The following is a 24941-nucleotide window of genomic DNA, read 5'->3' as shown; positions in this document are numbered from 1 at the left end:
TTGTTCACCAGTTTTTGTGTGTTTTCATTCATATGAGCGGTATATTGAGCTGATGTGTGGGTGGAGTGTGTGTATGAGTACAAGTCAGTTCCCCAGTTTCTCTCACGTTTCCCCCCTCCTCCCTGTATATCCCTGTCCCTTCCCCCTCTCCCTGGTTTCCTGCTCTCCTGTCATTGGATGCTGTGTGGGGTGATGGTTTCTGTCGGTGATGTCTCCACAGCGTGTACCGGCTTCAGAACTATAGAGGCTTATTTTGACAGCCTTGCAGGACCAATTAGATTAGATAGAGAGATAGATATATGGATAGATACATACATACATACATACATACATGGATAGATAGATATATGGATACATAGACAGATAAATGTGTCTGGAAAGAACATGTAAAATAATATATTAAGAAGACTGTTCATCATCTCTATGGAAGTAAGCTGAAGTCTCATGGGACACCTAGGAGACGCTGGATGCTGCATGTAGCTGAAACACCTGACACCCTGAAGCTTGGACTGCATTCTGCCAGGAAGTGGAGGAATCAAGCCCATTATGAACAGGTTCCACACTGTCATTCCTTCAGACTTTGTATACTGGACCAGAGCATAGACTTGAGTGCTAACAAGCAACAGAAAAAGGATCAACTCTGCGTTTTACTGCATGAGGTGAGATGCAACAATCGCATGATAACATACTGTACATGTTCATGAGGGGGGATGTTGTTATGATAATATAGATTTTTCCACTATTCATATTTTCTGCTTTTATAGGACTATATTCTTACTATTTCTTGTTTACCACTAGTATAACAACATCTATGAATTGATCACAGTGAGCATAGCATCACTTCAGCAGTGCTGCTACTACGATGAAACAGCATCTCTTCCTCTTATTGGTGGATCGAGGTTTCACTGAAGGCTATTTATTTGTTGCTCCGGGTGTCTGTCATGTAGAAGGGTGTATTCCTACAGTGGTCATATGATACAAACATACCACCCTAGTGTAGTGTGTTTCTTTAGGTGTGGTTCGGAGATGATGGGAGAGCAGAGACAGAGTAGAGGAAGAAGGAGGATGCAGGGGAGAGATGGAACCATTTGATAAACAGAAAAATAGTCAAGTTTACTTGTAAAATCAAAAGAACTGGCATGCAAGACTGGATGAAACATACTGACATTTCTATGCATGTTCATTTTGCATCAGGATGAACATATGCAATCAATAACATTATATGTAAATACATCTAAGCACAAATGCTTATTCATAGTTGCTTGTTGTCATGATTGTGCAATCTTTACATGTAACACTTTAGGTGGAGAAAAACAAGCATCACTTATGAACAGACTCAAAAAGAACAGGAAAACAAACCTTGTAGGAGAGCTAAAAGATTGATAGGCTCGCACATTTTATTAGAAAGTGACTCTTGTTAAATGAACAGGATGCAAACAGGTGTCAAAGTAAAAGAAAATTCAAGAGAAACATTAAGTAGAAAGAAATCAGCAGATATGAAGATACAGATCTAGTGCCTGTGAGGAATACAATTATTTAGATATACAGACAAAGAAACACAATACAATAAATGAGATGGACATCCAGGAAGCAGATGTTTAAACTATGAATTATTATTTTGTCAGAGAATTAACAGGCAGTATGCACTCAGCTAAGAGGTGTACGGATCAGCAAGAAACCGACGGTCATATGATCCCTGGTCAGCCCTCAGCTATTAGAGAGAGAGAGAGAGAGAGAGAGAGAGAGAGAGAGAGGAGGAGGAAGAGAGTATGTTGAACAGGGAATGAGAAAGCAGAACAAGAGGAAACAACAAGAGCAACAATTTGTCTTGCTGTTTTGTAATGGAGATCAAATAGGCCAGTTGAAGCATTTGGAGGCTTTTACATTATGGTGAGGTGGAGCCCCACTGGATGCATTCATCATAAACCACTCAAAGAAAAGGTAAAACGCGCTTTAATTCTATGTTATATTCTGTAATGTCAACTTGGTGGTGTCTGCACTAATAAATAAATCTGTATCAGAGTTTAACGGACTTATTCTGTAGTGTGGGTTTGAATCAGTGAGGAGGATGTTAGAATTATAATGTTTTCTGACAGAGACTATAGACAGCCTTAGCTTTGACACTATATTGCACAAGCTCATTTTGAAGCAGCAGCAAAAATGAACAGCTGTTTTGTCAAATCCTATTCTTCAATTCTACATCAGGAACCAGGTTTAAAATTCAAATGGTTTGTTGTTTTTCATTTGGGCGTCGTGGTAGGCCAGTGGTTGCGTATGCCACAACACCAGATTTTCATTTCCCATTTATCATGGCCAAAAACACAATTCACGATAACAAGGCTGTTGAGATTTCTGTCGAAAATTTAAAAAATGTAAATAAATAATGCAATAACTTTAATTCAATTCAATCTTTATTTCAGACTCAAGGTTCATATCACATACAATAATTCATCTATAACTTTTTGTATTGACATTTTGTCTCTTTTTTTGACAAATTACATTTAGAAAACAAGTGTAAAAAAGGTGAAGAGTCTAACCATAAATTCACAAAGTTTACATTTATTTTCTGCTGGACACAATATTATCATATGTGTACTGCTGTATCAGTACATCCTAAATATCAAAAATAGTTCTTATGTTTAGTAATGTTCTCACAGTATGCTTGTTTTGTGTAAAGAAGAGTGGAGCATATATGGGAAAAGTCATTGAATTTCGTGTTTGCTGATGCTGAAATTGTTTTAGACATTCTTGTTGTATCTCCTTGCTTAGAGTCAACAGGTTCCAGGGAAAAACCCTACAATCTTGACAGTGTGGCACCAGCTCAACAGAAAACCAGACCAAAGAGTACCACTGCAGGGCTCAGGGATTTGCTTGATTTACTACAATTCTCTTTGCAACATTGACATTGGCAAGACAGTGGGCGGAGTAGAGCCTGCTCACCATGTACTCGCCTCAGAGTCTCCACCGCTGGGGCATCACTCACAGTGAGAGTATGGAGCGGTTAGCCTACAGCCAAGGTAGGTTGGCAAGTATTTTTTATATGAATAACTTCATCAATTATACAACTCCTGTCAAGACTTAAAGGTCACCTATTATGCAAAATCCACTTTTTCATGTCTTTTATACATAAACATGTGTCCCCTCTGTGTAAAGACATTCTCTCACTTGTTTTCCTGATCCATTTACAGTATATAAAAACCTGTCTGAAAATGAGCTGATCAGATTTTGGCCACTTTATGATGTCATAACAATTTTCTGGCTTGTGTAACATTAGCCAATCACCAACCAGGGTAACCCCCCCACCTTATCACCTGAATCTCCTCCGAGAGCACCATTGTGTTTTTTTAAGCAAATATCTCTCAGTGGGGAGTGGCTCCTTATTTTCATCTAAAGCAGGGGTGTCAAACTCAAGGCCCGGGGGCAAAATCTGGCCCGCCACTTCATTTTATGTGGCCCACAAGAGCTTGCAAAGAATATAATAAGTTTATTTTAAGGTTACGTGCCGCTTTACAGGAGAACGTTGCCCATAAACTACATGTCCCACAATGCATCTCATTGTGTGACATGCGCAATGAAGAGACTTGCAATTATTTCCCTAGACTTCTGCTTTCAGACGTAGTTAATTATGAAGTTATTACCCTATCCGATAATAATCCAATGCAGAGGAAATATTGTAAAATAATACATTATTTCATATTTATTATGTATATTTATATAGTCTTAAAGTTACCACCGGCCCTTTGAGTGCAACCATAATTCTAATGTGGCCCGCGATGAAATTGAGTTTGACACCCCTGATCTAAAGTAACAGACAGAAAATCAGCACCTTTGAAACAGGGCTGAAACAGAGGGGATTATGGGATGCTACAATGATCTGTTTGGTATTTCGATCCAAACACTTCAGATACATTTTTTGTATACATCTGAGACCTATAATATATTGATGAAAAACAGTATAATAGGGGACCTTTAATGCCCACCTGTTCTCATACAATATTCCGTAATGGTATACATCCATACACATCTCTGGATTTATATCACTGTATTGAAACAAAGCATATATCCTCTCTGCTGTTCACTCCTGTCTACTGTATTACAACAAATCACAAATATAACATTTACATAATTAGCACTCCGACACTAACCTAATAGGTAGACAGTAATTTCTCTTATCCATAGGCCTTTTTTTTTTTTTAAATAAAGAGTGCCTAACATTAAAATAGCATAATCTAGCTAAAGTATGTGCAGTGAAGTCTAATAAAGAGGTTAAACATACAATCAGTAGAATTCTTATTATAGAAACAAACACAAAGTATTTTTCGTCTGCATAATTAATTGAACCAGCTTATGTTACCAAAAATAATTGTATACATAGGCCTTCATAAAGAAATCTCAATTTCATTTTGCAAAACGCATATCTCCCATCAAATGGCACATTGCTCTGTATGAATGGCCGGGTTGTGAATGGGTGAATGATGAGGTGTGGTAACGACTGGATAAAGCACTAGATAAATACAGTCCATTTACCATTCCAGTCCCCGGTCATAGAGTGTAGACCGGTACTTTTAGAGGTGCCTGTTGGCACCCTGGGCACTGCTGAGATTCCATTAAGCAAGGCATCGGACTCCCATACTTCTACCTAGTATAGTAGCTGACAACTGCTCTTAGCACTTGAATGGGTTAGTCGAAATTTCACTATTCCCAAAATGACACTACTCTGTCCTGGAGGTCAATTTTAGGAGGTTATTACGGAAGAGGATTATGGCCACATCTTTCTCAGAATTTTGAGTTTAAAGTCAGAACTAAACATTTTTTTTCTTTTGGTCACGTCCCAATGTTTTTTCTCATGTGGCCCTAATCCTCTTCCGTAGACAAGAGTTAATATTGGACTTCATTGTTTTGTTTTTTTACTCACGTATCTTAAAATAGCTGTGAGGGCCTCCTTGTCTCCAAGCCTTTGTCCCATCTTCCACCTGAAGGCTGCAGCAGTCCCTTCCACCGGCAGCAGGGGGCGACACGTCCACAACACAGCAGCCTGAAATCATTACGTAGTGCTGCTGCTGCCTTTTGTGTGTGTCTTGTGAGCCTGCTGACACCGCCCCTCCGGAGGGTGCAGCGGGACCGTCACACGCCTACTGTGTCGGTTAGGTCTGCTGGCTGGCTGTAAACAAAACCCTACAGCAGCGCGATGTACGAAATATACCTGTATCCCGGGGAGATAACGGAGCTAACGGTGGTCACCATGTAAACCGCAACCACGGGTTACAGTACTGGAACGTTACGACGCTTGGTGGTTGCCAGAACTGTCAGTGATTTACTCGGTGGTTTTACAGGTATTTTTCTTGTGCAATGGTTGTCATAATGGTCACCCGGTGATTTGTACATCAAAGCTAGCTTGCTAACCGTGAGCTAACCGTACACATCTGGCTGCTAATTTCGCACCACTAGATATAATAATTCCAGATAAACGTGAACATGGCAGCAGCAGCAGAGCACGACCTGGCTCTGTCTGAGGCGGACAGCAGCAAGGAGAAGGCTCAGGTGTTTGGGATTTTGAGGCTACAAGAGGAGAAAGCTGGTGTTGTTGGGGATAAAGCTAGCAGCACGGCGAGAGGAGGAGGAGACGGGCGATGGCAGGCTCCTATCTTCGCTTTGGCCAGGAAAGCATCCGAGACCATTTCAGGGAGTATTCACGTCCTGCCCAAAGTGTCGGAGCACAGGACGTCTCTGCCCGGGGACTGGGCCGTCCAAGGTAGAGTACAGAGGGGGAAGAAGTACTCAGATCTTGTACTTAATTAAAAGTAGAAGTACTAGAGTGTAGGAATACTCTTAAGTAAAAGTACAAAGGAATTAGCAACAACATATACTTACCAAAAGTAAAAGAACTCATTGTGCAGATTGGTCCATTTCAGAATGATATATTATATGGTTTGATTAGAGTTATTGATCCATTCAAATTGTATCAAGCTGGTAAAGGTGCCGCTAATTTAATAACTTTATTTACTTCAGGGTAGCTTGTGAATGTGTGTCCAGGTTTACATAAAGTCTTATTTAAGAGTTGTTATTATATTATTATATTATATATTATTATTATATTGCATTATCAATCCAAATCTGCAAAGTAACTAAAGGTATTATTACATCAATGTAGTGAAGTAAAAGTACAAAGTAGCACACCATTGAAACTCAAGTAAAGTACAATTATCTCAAAATTGTACTTAAGTATGGTACTTGAGTTACTTTACACCACTGGTAGAGTATTATCAGCATCCGAGATGCTGTGTGAGATTAATGATAACAGGTCTGAAGACACCCAGTAAATCATTGTTTAAGGTTACTGAAGACACGTTACTATCTTTATCTTTAACTTATCAGTCCCCCATGAGATGTTCAGACTCTGACACTCATTCAGGCAGCTGATAATAGGATCACAGATAATAGTTTCAGTTAGTGTGAGTAGATGTCTCTGTGTGATAAACCGAGCTGTTGCATCCCAACATATCTAACATTACCTCATCAGTGTGTGTGTGGGGTCACGGTGTGTGTGTGTCCCATTGAGTTTTCACAGATCAGAGCTGCTCTCATGCTTTGATGGTACAGCCTCCTCTAATAATGTTCACTGGTTTCTTCCAACACACAATGTAACGGCCTAAAGCATCACATGCTGCACTGATGCAAATAGACTGCACTCTTTTTAATATTTCCTTTGGGGCTATCATCATGCTTGGTGCACTGTGTGTGTATATTAAGTGTTGTCTGTATGTTTTATCTTATTGTCGAAACCATTTTCAACTCAGTCCAAGTCCCAAATATATTCATTCCATAATTTAAACACAAAGCATTCAAAATGGAACCACCAAACGTTTGGTCTTTTAGCTTGACAAGTGAACGACACTAATCAATGGTTAAGCATAATAGCGGCTGGTTTATTTTCTGTTGAGCATCATCTTCTGTAATTGTATCAGAGCTCTGGGCTTTATTTTGTCTCTGTCATTGCGCCTATCAGCCATTGTCTGTCTGTCAGTGGAAGTTGTCACTCCCCACACACTCACTATATTTAGCTTCTTATAGATTTCAGGTCCATCACAGACTTGCATTCTAATTTACTAAAAAATCAGCATCATGCATTGAGTGCAACATGACGTCCTTGTTGATCGTTTTTATTTTTTTATTTTAACAAGAACACATGACACTAATTTAGGAGACGGAACATTTTAATCCCCCATAACTCAACAATTGAAACATTAAGACACTTTTGTGTTGTAGCTATTTATTCCTCAGAGTTTGATGTCCTCTACAAGTCACATGGTGTTCACAGGCAATGAAAGGGTTTCTTTTTTCCCTCAGAATCCTCAAGGCTCACCACCAACGGGCGTCAAGAGTCACGCTGTTCCCAATAAATCCTTGGTTGATTGGTTAGCGTCTCTGCCTCCAGGCCAACCTGATGGGGCAATTAAGCTCTTTTGCAATTTGCTAGGCAACATCTCTGCACTGTTTCACCTGACATTGTTTTGTTCTGGCGTGTGTGGCTACACATTAACCCACGGGTCCACATGTAGAGCCTTTAGTAACATGTTTCCATAGGAGGGGACAGTCTCAGGCTATGGAGGTTTTATATAATGTAAATGCTGCAAACAAGGCAAATATCTAACAAAGCTATATAAAATGTAGGTACATAAATATTTCTAAGCTAATTAATAATTTTCAAGTTTGGATGAGTTATTATAGATAACTTCGATATATTTGTATTTACCGATGCAGTTGTATGGTCATTTTAAATATTTGAATGACGATTGTTTTGCACAGTCTATAAACAAACTGCTGTGTTTTTTATGTCAAGGCACCGAAAATAAACTAAACATGGTATTCTTAAGGTTATTAAACATCACAAATACTAAAAAAGTATTCGGTATTAATTTCTTACAATCTTGACGGGCGTATTTTAAGCATATTTTAGGTTAAATATTTGTGTGTGGCTTTTATCCTGCAGCGCTGCGAGACCCCATGGCGATGGAGCGAACCAACCTGCTAAACATGGCCAAGCTGAGCATTAAAGGGCTGATCGAGTCAGCTCTGAGCTTTGGACGGACTCTGGACTCAGACTACCCGCCTCTCCAGCAGTTCTTCGTTGTCATGGAGCACTGCCTCAAACATGGCCTTAGAGGTAAAAGTGGCGTCTCAACTTATTAAAATTGCTGCACAGTTGTGTTTGTGTTTCTCTCACTCTTAAAATATAGAATTCCTGTATTTTCATATGCCAGTTTTGTCTCTTTCTCTCTGCAGTGAAGAAGTCCTTTCTGGGCTTTAACAAGTCTCTGTGGGGTCCTCTGGAGCTGGTGGAGAAACTTTGTCCTGAAGCAGCAGAGATCTCCGCCTCTGTACGCGACCTGCCTGGACTTAAGTAAGGAGGACAATGATGTACACACACACACACACACACTTGTGCTCAAACACAATAACCTGACATCCTGCTGGAGGAACATGAGCCACAACACACAGTAACATGAGAATGTGACATGAGCCAGAGCAGGGAAATACCTGTGATTTACTTTCACTTCACCTTTCCCGCTCCCTGCAGCCTTACTTCTCCTTATCTATTCTTTACTAACATGATATCTCTGTGTAACATCTATGGCAAAAATAGACACATTTTCCGAAGTAATCAGACTCAGTTTTGGTCACCTGTTTAAAATCAAAATAAGTAATGGGGCAATAGTTTATTTGCATCCAGTGTTGAGCAGATTGTGAAACATTGTTGTTTGTTTTTCAATGTCACTTCCTGCTATGACTATCAAACTTATTTTTAAGATCTGCAGTCTGAGGGGGGACAGTATGGATTATAAGAACACATAGTAGCCTTTAAAGTGCCCAATATGGGTCATGGTCAAATGTATACTTCATATTCAATTTGTGTCCTCTAGTCTAGTGGCTTTGTACTCTCATTCATGCTCATGGTTCTGACGTCATACTTTGTTAATAATCTATCAGTCCCTACATACCAGAGCTTCCAGACAGGAGACAGAGTGTGTAATATTCAGCAGTCTGATCCAGCAGAAAAAGGGAACGGTTGTTTTAGTTGAGGACAGAGTGTGTTTCCTCTAGTGGTGCTGAGTCAGACCAACAGACATGTGGCAGAGCGTTTTTTCAACATGTGCAACAGTGAAAACGTTTTTTCTTTCTCTGGAATAATGTGATGCATTAAAAACGCAGTTTAGGTGGCTGATATGTCACAGAGGCAGAATGAAACATAGTTGTGTATTCAGATTGTAGTATTGTGTTGTAGATCCTGTAACACTTACACCTCTGTGTTTTTCTGTGTGTTATTACCAGGACTCCATTAGGCAGGGCCAGAGCTTGGCTGCGTCTCGCTCTCATGCAGAAACGGCTGGCCGACTACCTGCGACTCCTCATCACCAGAAAAGACCTGCTCAGGTACACACACATCCTGTTCACATAGCAATAGGGGAATTACACTTGTTTAGAAAAACATACATTTAAAATTGGTTATATGAAAAGCCTTTTATCAGGCATGGTAAAGTTAATCAAGTTACCATTTTGAGATATCAACAGCAGTTCCTGAATCTGTTGTGTGTTTCTCCACAGTGATTTCTATGAGAACTCAGCGCTGATGCTGGAGGAGGAGGGGGCCGTGATCGTGGGCCTGCTGGTGGGCCTGAACGTCATCGATGCTAACCTGTGTGTCAAAGGCGAGGACCTGGATAGTCAGGTAACAGCTGCTCCAAAACAGTGCTTGGAGCGTTTGAAAAAACACATTCATATAAAACACAGATTTAGACCGAATGTGTCTGATGAGGATGCTGGTCACAGCTGGTGTGCTTTCCCTTCTGTCATCTCTATAATTTCATATTTTTTTCTGCTACACCATACTAAGCAAATAAATTAGAGAGAAGAGATCAACACAAAAGAACGTTATTCCACTTCCTATGCGCACTAGTTCATTTGTTCATTGACGTGAAACAGTTTATCTTTAGTGACACAGACAAGATGGGTCTGTTTGCTCACGTTATCTTGGCGTCAGGCAGATAGAAAGCAGACGCTGTGGGTTCATGTTTCTACTCCATGAGTGGAGACTTTGTCCTTAACGCAAACATATTTCTCACTAATGCAAACACCTTGCAGTCACACCTGACTGAACGTGCAACATGATGCAATCAGGAAATGTTTGTTTAGATCCAGTGGTCACAGAATGAGTCTACAACACACATATTTTAAATTGAATGGCAGCTGTGAATTAGGTCTGATTCAATTCCTGGAGAAAAGTTGATACACAACATGTTTTGAGAATCAGAATACCTTTATTAGTCCCACGGAGGGGAAATGTGCGTAGTTACAGCAGGAAAAAGAGCCACAGACAGCTTAATGTTACATATGTTAAATATGTGACATGCATAAAAATGCATGCAAAAAATAAAAAGTTACATAATTAAAAAAAATACACCTCCTGTAACAGTTCTTAGGATTTAGCAGCCAGGAATATATTACACAGTTATTAACGGCATCTATAAATATTGCACATCTAGCACATATTGCACATCGGTGGTTGGTATTTAACAGCAGCAAGTTACACAATTTACAAAATACAAAATACACACCTTGTAACAGTTCTAAGGATTTAGCAGCCAGGTATATATTACACGGTTATTAACGACATTTATATATTGCACATAGTTTGTTGATATTTAGCAGCAAGGGGTGCTATAGTCTGTGTTGTGTTGTGGTGTGTGTGTGCTAACCATTATTATGTGTTCCGATGTTCGTGCTGGTAGTTACACTTCATACTTTTTATATGCAAACATATTTGTTGGTTAAATAATTGGTAAATAAAGCTGTCAATAAATATAATAAATAAATACATTTTTCATTTGAGGTTGGGGTGATCGACTTCTCTATGTACTTGAAGAATGACATTGATGATTACCGGAGTGAAGAAAGGTATGATATTTTTGTCTCCCATTTCGGTACCACTTTACAATAAGACTACCCTTATAAAGTGTTTACGAATAGTTTGTAATTCATTTATTAATTAGGTTGTGAACACTTTATAAATCATTAATACGCTTTTATAAGACATGAGATAAACAGGGCAACTGTGACCGGTTGCTTGCCAAATAGTGAGCCCACATTTATCTGTACTGCTAAGCCTTATATTGGCTACCTAGCTTACTTCGTCTTCTTCCTCAGCCAGCATCCTTTGTATCTGTTGCTCACTGAGATGATTCTCGCTAAGTAGCCAATATAAGGCTTAGTCATCTTGCCAAATAGTGAGCCTGTGTTGATGTATGAAAACTATGTTAGAACTGGTTCTTAATGATTAATAAAGTGTTTACAACCTAATTCATAACCTAATTATAAACCCTTTATTAATCCTTTTATAAGGGTAGTCTTATTGTAAAGTGTTACCCTTATTTCGATACATTGTGTCTCTTTAGGATCCCTAAATGTAATGCAGAACTCAGTTTAATGTATGTTTCCCTGGCAACAGGAATAGCCAGATAGCGTCCATCTTGGATCAGAAGAATTACGTAGAGGAACTGAACCGACAACTCAAGTAAGACATTTCAAATTGTTTTTAAAGCAGATGTGCTTGCAAGAATGTTAGTACTTGTTGAGTTTATGAACTTAGTTACTTTACACCAGTGGCTATACAGATAGAAAGACTAAGCCTTGAACAGAGGCATGAACATACATTTTCAAAATGCTCAACAGTGCTGCCAAAATTATAAATTGACTGCTCCACAATTAAAATAAATGCTTTTATATATTTCTATTAGATGTGACTCTTTAGCGTTTCTGTTATTATTAACACTACTGCTTTAGTTGTTCTGACTGCTAAAATCCTGTAATTCCTCATTTTAAAGCCGATATTCCGGGGGGTCGGGGGGCTCGGATCCTTGTCACCTTTTTCATACCTGATGAGTTTGCATCCCTGACTACAGTTGCTTCAGCGTGTAGAAGCTAGTAAGCCTACTATTTGATTTGTTTTAGATAGGCACAACATTTCATATGCAGACCTTATTTTCCTGTTCCATGTTCAAATAAACCATTTTCAGTGGTAATTTTTTTTGGTCATGGAAAATTAGGTAAAGGTCATTGAGAAGTCATGGAAAAGTCAATTGGTGAAAAAGTGTATGAACCCTGGTTAAAGGAAATTGCAAGGAATGGATATCCTCTGTTTAAAATGCTGTGCATTTTGTACCTTTTCAAAATTCTCTTTTCTAACTCGCACTTTGTTTCTATTTCTGATTATTGTCAGATGTTTGAGTGGTTGTTTCAGAAGTGCACCTCTGTCCCATCTGTCCCTACAGACGGACTCACTAAAGCACAGACTGTCACACTTCCTGTTTCAGGTTCTCTTCTCACAAACCTGCTATTCTTATTTATATGAAACTTGATTGATCTGCTCCTTTAAATGGAATAATCTTTCTTCACATTTTGCAGCTGTAAAGAAACCTCTACTGGGTACTTTTTCAACATTAAATTACCCTGTCATTAATATATTTGAATGAAACGTATGAGCTGTCTCTGAAGCCAAGTTTAACACTGCAATTGAATTGTAGCTATTAAAGTTGTAAAAGTTAAAGATTGTGTGTTTGTTTGTCTAGCTCCACAGTTCACGGTCTTCAGGGCAGAGTGGACAATTTAGAGAAGTCCAACACTAAACTCATAGAAGAGGTGAGACCCACACTCAAAATACCTGTGTATTAGACTAAGTTACCTCTGAGTGTAAGTCCATGTTGCTAACACTGTATCTGATACGATGATCTCTAGTCTATGTTTTGATGAAATCACAGTGTCAGCATGAGTGTTATTGTCAAACTGTTTATTATCAGCTAAATTATTCTGTGTTTTTGTTCTTTGTGTTTGTGTGTGTAGTTAGCCATAGCCAAGAACAACATCATCAAACTGCAGGAAGAAAACCAGCAGCTGAGGAGTGAAAACACCCTAATTGTGCTGAAGACACAACAACATTTAGAGGTACACAATCACACATGCACACACACAAATCACATCATTGTCTTAAGACAGATGAGAACTTTCAAATGGTACATCCAGCCTTTAATATTTCAACAATTATTCCCAGAACGTACTACAAATTGATGCATGATACGGCTGACATTGATGTTATTAATCTAGGTAACCCAGGGCGATGCGTCAGTGGAGAGAGACACGTACAAACAGTCTCGTCAGGGTTTGGATGAGATGTTCAGCGATGCTCAAAGGCAACTGAAGGAGGAGTGTCAGCTCAGACAGGTCAGACTGCGCCTGATTGTGTTTTTGTTTTAAACATTTTTTATTGAGTGTAAAAAATAGACTTGACAGCATGTGTTTTATTTTTAGGATGTGGAGAATGAGCTGGTCGTCCAGATGTCCATGAAACAGGAAATGGAGCTCGCTATGAAACTTCTGGAGAAAGATATTCATGAAAAGCAGGTCAGCATCTATCCACTACTTACTCTGTCTTCCTTTTTGAATATATTTACAGAGCTTAAAGAAGACAACAGTGTACACGGAAGGACATCATTTAAAATAAGAAAACGTCAAATTGTATTCAGAATGACAATGAATACACAAATAGAATTCACCAAACATGACAATTCATCAATGTTCTAAGAGACATGGGATAATATAGGACTTTGCATATTATGAGAATTGTTAATAATTAGTTTTAATCAATTTGGACACTGACAATTAATGCAAGGGCCGCATCAGGACTTTATTAGATATATAAATGGACTCAATCTGTTAACGTTATGATAACAGGAATGATGTGTCATCACAATGAGGGCGCACATGATATTAAAGCCACTCAGCAGCAGCAGCTCATATGGAGCAGTCATACTTTGCCAACTCCTCTGCCAGTCTCTCTCTGGCAGCCTCAGGCCTTTCACCACCAACATGTGAACACTGCTACATAAAACACCAACAGCTGATATTTGTAACAAAGCTGTGACATACAGTGGTCGCCATGGCTACAGCCTAATTACATCCCTTAAAAACATCATCAGGTGAATCTGACTGTGGAGCAATGTCATTATTTCACAGGACCATAAGGCATGTTATGTAACATGTATTGTGAGATACAGTGTGTCCTAAATATGTTTCAGCCCGCTAACAGGTAGCTCTATCTGTTTGTCATAAAACATTTCATAGTATAAAATAAAAATCATAAAGAAAGTGATTGTATAGTATTTGACATAAATTCAGTCGGACAACACGTGTTTCTTAATATGTTTATTATAAGCAACATATAGTTTGAGTTTGGCGTCTAGGCTCGGGCCTCATCACTCCACAGATTTATAAAGAACATTGAGTGATGATTAGATAACTATCCCCCGAGCCTACAGGTAGAGCTGGGATGGTGGTGGTGGTGGGGCAGGCAAGTAGCAGCAACATGAAACACAGCAGCAGGAACATGAACGTAGCAATAGAGTTGATTGCCTGAACTAGCTCGCAGGCTTCGCCCCATATATCGTAACAAGTCATAATTTAGTATGTTTTACAGCATTTAATGAAAAAGGCATTGTACATTGTCAAAAAATATAATACAAAATGTAATATTATATGTATATATATAAATGTTATATTAACATTTAAAAAACAAACAAGAAATGTCATTACTCCAAAAAAAACTGTACTGTAATTATCATAATTCACAAACTGCCAGTAAAAAAATTATTTGAGAGTACAAAGAGATGCATACAAATAATAATATGAAACCCTTGACTGAATGTATAGCGGAAATAAAAAAATGACAGTAAAACTAAAATCAGAACACCATTGATATGTTTTTATTCCTCACCAACAGGACACACTGATCGGACTGAGACATCAGCTGGATGAGGTCAAAGTCATCAATGTGGAGATGTACCAGAAGATGCAGGTAAAAAAACACAACCTCTTATCATACACAATGCACATACTGTCATAATTCTAATGACTCATTTATTTATTTGTTAGTCGTCAGATGATGAGATGAAGAAGAAGAATGACGTGATCACTCGTCTGGAGGAGAAGACCAATCAGATCACTGCCACCATGAAGCAGCTGGAGCAAAGGTGAGTTACGCTCCCATGTGTCCTCAGTCCCTCCTTCGACCCTCAATCTACTCTGCGTTTCAGCAAAGACCCTTGTTGTACAGTCTCTCTATGCCTTACCAAAACATGAACAAAATCCCCTCCTAGCAAAGTGAGTTTGACGACCCTTTTAACATCTTTGACTCACGTTGAACTAAAATTATGGAATCATAGAAAAATACTTGTTCTCTGTCCAAAATGTTGTATTTTTGTCTACAATAGACGTCGTTTTTGCCAATCCGATCAGAAATTTAAGAAAACCGTGAATTTTTGGATCTTCAAAGAGCCCGATTACAATGGCCAGTCAGGCAAACAATTACATTCGATCATTGGAATTCGACGATCGGTCTCGATATATGGTTAAATTAAAATCAGTAGGCGAGGCTGTAATTTCTCCAGCTGTTACTCTCATGACCGAGGCGGAAAATAATAGTTTTATCATGCCAAAAAGCTGCTGTGTCGTTTATTGCACCTCAAACATTAAAACAAATCCAGAGATATGTTTTTCTGCACTTGCTCTAAGAAAAAAGGACAGTAAAGAAGAGCTCTGTGGCTTCAGGCTTGATCGCCATTCAAATGACAGCGTTGTTTTCCCCCAAAAGTGGGCGGGGCGGTAAAGTCACAGATGTTACTCTCACCTATAGAGTGGCGGGGGACCTCCATGGGACCTTATTTCGGAATAATTATGTATGGAAGTCAATGGAGAGAGAAAGATTATCTTTCGATCCAGTTTGAATTGTGCCACGAATTACACATATGATGTTTGTCAATTTAAAAGATAATTTTGCAAGTCAAAAAAATTTAAATGTGTTGTAAAACTGTGAAGTAGTATCACATTTTTGTGTGTGAACCGCTCAATGAACTACATCTCTGGTCTCGCACACGTCACCAACACCAAGATGGCCGACACGTTAGCACATTTCACTTCTTTCTTTCAGAATGAGCCGAAAAGTATTAAAAGAGGTGAAAATCACTTCAAGTCTGGGCATGTTGTAAGCTGTACATAAACACAAGGGGAGTTAGTCAGTTCCGTAAGAGCCAGCATGCGGGACCGGCTTTACAAGGTTTCGGTGAGTAACACGAGTGTAACGTGTAACGTTAATGACATCACTTACGCGACTCTGGGATTTGTAGTCTTTCTAGTTGCGTATTTTTCATAGTCTTATATGTCAACAGTTTTACGACAAACTGACTTTTTTGACATGGAAATTATTTTTTAAGATTGACAAACATCATATGTGTAATTCGTGGCACAATTCAAACGGGTTCGAAAGATAATCTTTCTCTCCCCATTGACTTCAATACATAATTTTTCCGAAATAAGGTCCCATGGGGCGGAAGTAGAAGGGCGGGACTTCGCCTCTCTATGGACATCGATCACCTACTGCTATATTTAAACATATATCGAGCCCGATCGTTGATTTCCAATGATTTAATGTAATTGTTTGCTTGTCTGGCCATTGTAATCGGGCTCTTTGAAGATCCAAAAATCCACGGTTTTCTTACATTTCTGATCGGATTGGCAAAAACTTCAAATTTGAATTGACCGCCATTCAAATGACAGCTTTGTTTTCCCCCAAAAGTGGGCGGAGCCATCATTTTTGCCCGGAAGTGACGCATGTGTTACTCTCATCTATAGTACTTTACTTTTTATTATTACAAAAATGCCAATATATTTCTGCATGGTGAATTTATAAGTAAACTACAGAGAACTGGGGAAACAAATTTGGGAGATGATTTTAGTCGTTAATCTCTGTTTCAGTGTTGGTCAAAGGAAATTGGATGTATAAGGTATTATTTAATATAGTTTTATAAATGTATTTTGATATCTAGGCAGGAAGTCCTTATTCAGAGGTAGTATCCATTTTCCTGAAACACTTAAAAGAGCAAAACACCGTAACTATAAAAAATACGTTTGAATCCATTACCATTAATAAACTGCTAATAAAAAAATGGGAAGAACTGCTAAACTATTTGCTGAGGGGAGCCCTGCAGTCCATAATGTATTATGTCAATCAATGACCCTGCTGATATCTTCATGCCTGCATGTTGTCTTGATCACTGCTGCACTACAGTCCTTGTACAATGCTCCATATTTCAATATCAGTCATCATGAGACCTGCTGGTCCATTGTTGCGTTCTGATCCCTCCTCACCTCATCGTCTACCAGTCAACACGGTCCACCCCGCCCTCCCTCCCCCATTGGTTTAAATCTGTTCCATCCTATTTGTGATTGGTTGTGAATGTTTTTGCTGCGCTAAAGGTCTGTGTTCAGTAGTCTGGTAGTACACAAATCCCGGTTACAGCTTTGTGTTGTGTAGCTAAAAAAACAGTTAAACATGTATTGACAGAGCCACTGTTTTAATATTTGATTAGATAAGTAAAGATACATCCTCCCCTTAGAAAACAACGTGTTATCTACTTTAGAGATCAGGTTTAAATCTCTCATGTTGATAGTATACTTGTGTAAATGTCCCTTCTTTCTGATCATGTTATATTTATCTATCACTCCACGTTAGCTTTCAGTGCTTTTGCTTCCCATCTCTTCTCATTACTCATACGCTTACTGTTGAGGGAAATGTATCCAGACTAAAGAAATCTGATGCAAGTGGCAGCCTGAAATCAGATTTCTGTGTTTAATGTCTTTTATTCCAACGTCCTGCTGTTCTTGTGATGTTAAAAGTCACTTAAAGTGTTCAGTGTAACCGGGGCCACTTAGCATACTGATGTATTGACATCCTTTCTTCCTGCCTTTCCTCCTTCTTTCTTCCCTTCTGTTTGTCTCTTTTAAACCATCCATCCAATCATCTATCTGTTTTGCTCCCTTGAAACCACATTTCCTTTATTTCCTGATTTGATCCGCTGTGCAGTGATATGGATCTGCTAAATCAGACCCGAACGCTTGCTATGTCATTTGTTAATTGTGCCAGCTCAGACACAGAGCACCAGTACAAGCTAGTGAAGGACATCTCCTTCTGAGGACACATGCAGTCACACCATGGCTTATGACTGAATACATAAACAGACTTAACTTAAAAGGTTATTCGAGCTCTAGTTAAATCCCGTTCAGACAACTTGTGCTGAATGGATTTCCTCTGACTGCCCTGGTTCAGCTGGTCAGAGAACTGTCTGAATATTACTGAATCTGTTGTACTTTAATAGTAACATTTTAAAATAATTGTACACTACTTTATCTATTCACTTACACATGCATACATATGCTACACATTGTTCCTATCTGCAGTAGTCAGTTTATATGCAGTAACACTGACCGTAAGATAGTTGACAATGAGATGTTATCATAGGGTCGTTGTTGTTGTTGTTCACATTGAGTTACAATGAGTATAGTGGGCATAACAACAACACCTAGAGTAAATGTAGTGTTTAGGGACTGTATTAAGGAACTGTACAAGTGTAATTGGAGTGGGGAGGAGGTAACATTATTTATTAATTTGTTAAAAATGGCTACACTGTCCCCACAACATCTTGTAATATTTGATTTCTGATTGATCTTTGCCATTAATAACTGAAATTGCTTAAATAATGTAATGTGGTGTACTCCAATTGAAACCATAAAATGTTAATGGTTTAATCAATATTCACATAGCTACCAAATTTGCCAAAATTGTTGCCGATGTCTGGAAAAACCACATGACATCTAGAGATAACATTCATTAACGACAGTCACCCTTAAAAGGTTAGGCTGCCGTCCATCCAGTACCAACTGGGAACACACGTGTAATCCTTCCTCCACTTTTCTAAACTCCCTCCTAATAATTTCTGTACAGTCTCTTAATAGCATCCACGTTGGCTCTGCAGAAAAGTTGAGTACTATGTCATTTTGAGCCATGCTATCTTTTGACCTTGTGGCAGCCAGTCTAAACAACCTTAGATCATATATCCTAGGAATAGTGTTTCCACGGCGGCCTGCACCTCATCAGAGTCGCTCCAGATGTCAGACAGGAGTTTGCCTGTGCAGCCTCCTGCTTTATTTTGCTGCTGTGCATGTGACCTGCTGCTGAGCGGCTGTGAAGACCCTTGCTGCGTCTGAACTAAGTCCCTCACTCTCTTCTCTCTCAGTGATTCACATTCAGAAGTGTTCTCTATAGTGAGCAGAACATTTGAGCCAATTCTGAACCATTGTCATTTTGCATCTCCACGTACAGGTGACTTTTTTTTTACTCTTTGGACACTAATTAAAAGTCAGGGGGAAATATATTTCACTCTAGAGCTGCAACAGTTAGTAAATCAACAGGAACATATTTTCCAAATCATTTGATAACTGTTTAATCTCAAAGTAATTTTCCATGCAAACATTGGGGATAAACGGCTTTTAATTATTAAAAAAAGAAATATCTTTGGTTTTGGTCGAACAATATCCGACATCTATAAACAGGACCTTGGACTTGGAGAAACTGGGATGGATTTTTACTATTTTTGTTATATTAATGAAAACAATAGTTTGATGCAGCTCTAGTGCACTCTATAGTTAAAAGGGATTGATTTTGGACACAGCCGCCTCCTTCTGTCATTGATTTACTTGAACTGAAAATGGTAAGGTTGAGTCAGTTTTGCAGATAAAGCTCAGCAGCTTCAGCTCATGTGATCTGTTCCTGCAGGCTAGGCCGACTGTAAAGAATTGTAAACGTTTGATGCTTTTCTCAAGCAGACTTGAATGTTGTTGGGCCTTGTTTTTGCATATTTATTGGCTTTTGTGATAGATGAGATTCATTCTTCCTATTCTAACTCCATGTTCACAGTACTGTAACTCCTCTCAATTTGTAGAAAAAATAAGCACTTAGTACAGCTGTTGAAAACTCACAACTACTGTCTTTTACCGCAGTGACCAATAAAGTTAGATGTTTTGAAAGTGTTGGGTGTGGTTTGAGTTTCTGGACAGGTCTAGAGTGCTGACACTGGGAAATGTATTGTGTGTTAAGTCTTCGATCAACACTAGCTGTTAGTCAGGTTCCTCTTGTGAAAATATCTCACATGGCTCAACAAGATCTAAAACTTCCTTTAAATCCTCATCTCCCAAAAACCTTTGTATTCGTCACTGCTCTGTTTCCACCCCTCATTTCTTCATCTCTGATTGTACTCTGGTGTTGTTACGAAGAAAAGTACAATGCCTGCCATCTTCCAGCCCCACCTCCATTTATCATCATCCCTCCATGTGCCCTCTCGTATTCCTCTATTATTTTGTGCCCCCCCCCCTCCATACTCAGCCCCCAGTTTTTTCTCTCCATGGTCCTGAGTTTGTCCCTGGTTATAATGGTGCAGATTACAGGAGGCAGAGAGGCACCGCACCTCGGCCGAGGAGGGGACCAGACGCTTCAAACTGGACTTTGCCAACAAGGCGGACAGCCTGCAGCGGCAGATTGAACACCGAGAGAAGCAGCTGTAAGCAAAACCGCTCTACGAACAGACTCATGCACACTGAGGCACACGAGACACAGCATATCAAATACATACACCATAATCTGTGTAGGATTGTAAACCAAATGTTGTTGATGAAGCTCCAGTTTTTACATGTATAGCCTTGATTCATGAACCGAGCAGTAATTCACAATTAAAACAATCATATACAATGGATGTAGCTCTCTTCACGACACAGACACAGGTGGGTTCTTTAAAACGGGCGTTTATTTCTTGGTGTTTTCATCTTGTAGCCTCCCCTCTTCCGTTACGCCGTGAGAACTACAACAAACTAATTACACGTATACATAGCCAAACATATTAGCATATTGTGCTACACACATATGAATGAAAATAGGAAACATGAAAAAAATAAAACAAATACCTCGTTGGCCGCTTGTGGTGAAAGGAGATTAATCTTAAAGTACCTTTTCCGTATAAATTTGTCAAATTAAAACTTTGTCACAGACTTCAACAGAGCTTCAAATAAAGACGTCAAACCACGTTGAGTTGTCCAGTGTATCAACAAAACACGCAGTACCAGTACATGAACACACATTAGTTCCTAGGCACAGGAAACAACACTTACGCATATTGGTTTAACATATAAAACAAACTGTATTAAATCATGCCATATTTAACGAATATAATATAACATTAAATAAAGTATTTATTTATTGAATTTAACTATGAAATGAATTGCGTTGTTCTTTTTAATTAAGGCAACTTTGTTACGTCATTTACAATGGATAATGTGCATTGTGCATTCATATAATCTGTTACTCAGTATGTCTCTTGTTTGTCATTGTTATACGTGTTTTTGGTGTTGTATGAACATGTTTGTGCTGTTCCTGTAGCCAGCAGCTGGACACGGACCTGAAGATAGAGAGGGAGTGGAGGGTGACGTTACAGAACGATCTGGACCGAGAGAGAGACGCCGTGGCTCAGCTCAGCACCGAGGCGCTGCAGATCAACGGACTGAAGAAGGTAAAGAGACGGGGAAAGAAAGGCATTATGTATGTGATCATATATAGTAGTGTGTGTGACTTCCAGTTTGTTATTTTGAGTTTTTATTGCGATAATTGCAGGAGTTTCATCGCCTCCACGATGAAAACATCCAGCTGAAGACCATCTGTGAGGACCAAGAACAAGCTCTCGAGGAGCTGGGATCCAAACTGAGCGAGTGTGTGCGCTTTAAAGTGAAAATCTAAAAAGACAGTAAAATGCTCTTACCAAACATGTCACATTTTCAATTTTAAACGTGTATCAATGTAAAGTATGTTTGTATGTGTGTTTTGAGAGTAAAAAGAGATCTTAAAATCATTAGGGCTATGCCAAAGTGTTTGCTAATTCACAACAAATAGCAGATATTTTGTATTCTTCCAAAAAAGAAAGTCAATAGATTTTAGAAAGCCAAACATCTTCCCTTGATGTAGCCAAGAATTAAACCTTTTTACTAATATTCTTTATATGTTGGGTAAATGTCTATTAATGTATTGTTTTTACCATCAGATCCAAATTAAAGATTGAGGACATCAAAGAAGCCAACAAAGTTCTTCAGGTAAAGTAAAATAGCACATCACTAAAACACAAAGTTGGATAAGATATTAGTAAAAGGGCAGAGATTATGTAAGTATGTTGTGTGCCGTTTTGTAACATGTATAATGCAAAGTTAGGGAGAAACTGACTGTGTTGTTGTTGCAGGGGGGGCAGGTGTGGTTGAAGGACAAGGAGGCCAGCAACTGCAAGCTGTGTGAGAAGGAGTTCTCCATCTCCAGACGAAAGGTCAGTCAAAGAAGAACCAGAACAAAAGTAGAGATTGCAATCCATTCCTGGTTAAACTACTCAAGGCCCTTGATGTGTTGTTGAGAAAGTAATTACTCCACATAATTTTCTATGAACAAATGGAAACTGGTATTTTATATCATATAAAAAGTTAATAGGATAATATGTTTTAAAAATATAAACAAGTCATACTATTATAGTTCATACTATAATACGCCATAAGTTGTTACTGAGAAAAAAGTAAGATTATAGTATACCTGAAAAATATTTTAAAAGTCATGGTATGTCAAAAAAAGAAGTCATTTCACACGCGTATATCAAAAGTCATTGTATAGTTTGCAATAAATTGTTCCTAAACAATATATGTAAAAGTATAGTTTGCCTTTATAAGAATAAGAAATAAGAAAGTCATAGTATAGTATGTCAAAAAAAAGGAGATAGGATAGTATCCCGTGAATATATAACAAAGTTGTACTATGCTACAGTAATTCACCTTGATCTAAATCCTGAACTACACCCTGCTGTGTCTTTGAATTGTATTTATTTGGACCTGAAAACTCCTAGAAGGACATAGGCTTTGATGTTCAAGGTGTGTGGGGACCCTGTATGTAGTTATTGCGGTTTTAAATCTATCCGTCTCTCTCTCTCTCTCCAGCACCACTGCAGGAACTGTGGGGAGATCTTCTGTAACAGCTGCTCTGACAATGAGCTCCCTCTGCCCGCCTCGCCCAAACCTGTCAGAGTGTGTGACACCTGCCACGCCCTGCTGCTGCAGCGCTGCTCCTCCAACCCCACGTGAAGCACCTCTGTCCTGACCGCCTCAAACTATCTGACACCCTCAATCCCCTCTCGGGTCCTCTGTAAGAACTGTCTCACAACTTCTCTCTACACACCGCTGCTGCTGCTGCTAGAAATGGCCCCTGTGCATGACCATTGAGTATATTTGCGATGTCTTTATTTACGGTTTGAAAAAGTCCCTCGTAGACAAACAATGGCATCATTCTGACTTTTTTTGAGTGAAGGCAGTCAGCCCACATCAACATGTCTTACTTTATAGTCTGAGTGAGAATCTCCTTTACAATCATTATCCTAAATATCAGTTTTACAGATGAAACATTTATGGCAAGTTTAGATATCATTAACCTGTCTGCTATTAGAGGAACCACTTTACTTTGGGCCGAGTGTGAACCTGCACCGTGACGAGCACTGCTGCAGCTAAATGCAGATTCACAGCCAAACCTGCATTATTATAATTTATTTATCAGGCCTCAAACTGTATACAGCCAAACACATGAGATGATATCATTTATACAGATAAGTGTTGTTGCCTTGTTACCGAGTCTGAATGCAAAGCCCCTTCTTTAGAGCGAGAGGGAAATGAAAACAAACATAAAGGCAACATTTACACAGGCACAAAATCCGACGTGACTACATACTGAATTGTATCGTTGACTGTGGGAAGTTCCTGTTTTTATGTGGTTGTTTCACATGGCAACAAAGGCTTTTCTGCAAACTTATTCTAGAAACGTTTACAGCTCCAAGCAGATTGTTCTCTGCTGACACAATGACCTAAACTAGTGTCTTTCACATGAACTGAACCTGTGCTGTTGTGCCTGTGTAAATGCAGGGAGTTGAACCTACTTGTGCTTCTCGTGGTGCCAAAATGAGCCCTAAATTCTACAGTGAGGATTTCTGTAGAGAGATACTTTACAGTAGCAACACTAACCCAGAAGGTGCTGCTTCGAGGACCAAGAAGAGCAACAGATGGAAAACCAACTGGCTTTAGTTAGTTATCCACTGATGGCCGTCTTACAACATGACCACTTCACTGACTAGTTGGTGGCTGAAAACAGATGAGTGTTACACACTTCTGACACCATAGCCACAAGCTTGAACACTTGCCAATCCTATATTACCTGTAATATAGGAGTATTTATGTTTGATTTTGTGCACATTTGTTACTTTCAGAAATCCAGGGAGACTTGTGTGAGGCTTCCCTGTGAAGTTAGTTGTAATCTGTGCAGATGGAGATGTTATGATATAACTACATTTTACTGCTGCTCCATTCCTGAGAGGGAAATGTTGAATTTCTTAATCTTGTTTTTTATGATTTTAAATGCTGCTGACTGTAAGGTTCAGTCTTCAGCGATGGGTTACAAATTCACTGCACATTCTGATTTTGTACTTAAATACAATGTTTACAATTTGTGACTTAAAAGAAACTGGAAGTATTAATTTCCATGAAGACAAAACAGGCCTGGGTTCATTTCAATAAGCGTTTTTCAAATATTTAAAATCACACCAATTTATCATTACGTGCTAGGCAAACACTCTGAGCTGCACTCAGGCCTGAAACCTTTTTGTACACGGTGGTGTTTATAAATCTCTTTCAATGGAACAGTGTTGATACCACTCTACAGTATGTTGTATATACACATGTTGATAATCACCGTGGCCCTTTAGCTTATTAAATCCTGCCAGTTTAATAATAACTATTGCCAACGGTTTGTTGCCTTGACTGTAGAAGTTTGATTAAATCACGTTACAAACACAATCATTCGTGTTGTTCCTCTTTGACATTTCTCCTGTGAAAATGTACTGTTTTTCCTGCCCTACTGAAATCCACTGGCTTTGATTATCAATTAC

The 24941-nt window shown here is 38.9% G+C and overlaps 1 protein-coding gene across 4 annotated transcripts; it reads left to right on the top strand.

Moving 5' to 3' along the window:
* The first annotated feature begins 233 nt into the window (after positions 1-233).
* rufy2 (RUN and FYVE domain containing 2) lies at positions 234-24849 on the top strand. Of its 4 annotated transcripts, none has more exons than XM_034075220.2 (20): positions 234-659; positions 2770-3017; positions 7991-8164; positions 8284-8401; positions 9331-9432; positions 9604-9727; positions 10889-10953; positions 11504-11569; positions 12624-12693; positions 12895-12996; positions 13156-13272; positions 13360-13452; positions 14828-14902; positions 14980-15077; positions 20376-20495; positions 21368-21497; positions 21599-21693; positions 22023-22071; positions 22215-22295; positions 22951-24849. In XM_034075220.2, the coding sequence occupies exons 2-20, from the start codon at positions 2942-2944 to the stop codon at positions 23092-23094; spliced, it is 1899 nt and encodes a 632-aa protein (XP_033931111.1). In that variant the 5' UTR covers positions 234-659; positions 2770-2941; the 3' UTR covers positions 23095-24849. The 4 variants fall into 4 exon arrangements, with proteins under 4 accessions (XP_033931111.1, XP_033931103.1, XP_033931119.1 ...); XM_034075212.2 differs by lacking the exon at positions 234-659 and adding an exon at positions 1784-1941; XM_034075203.2 differs by lacking the exons at positions 234-659; positions 2770-3017 and adding exons at positions 5104-5333; positions 5449-5752.
* The last annotated feature ends 92 nt before the right edge of the window (positions 24850-24941 follow it).

Source organism: Pseudochaenichthys georgianus, chromosome 3 (assembly GCF_902827115.2).
Source record: "Pseudochaenichthys georgianus chromosome 3, fPseGeo1.2, whole genome shotgun sequence".
Classification (NCBI taxonomy): Eukaryota; Metazoa; Chordata; class Actinopteri; order Perciformes; family Channichthyidae; genus Pseudochaenichthys; species Pseudochaenichthys georgianus.
This window is presented reverse-complemented; position numbering and strand designations above follow the sequence as displayed.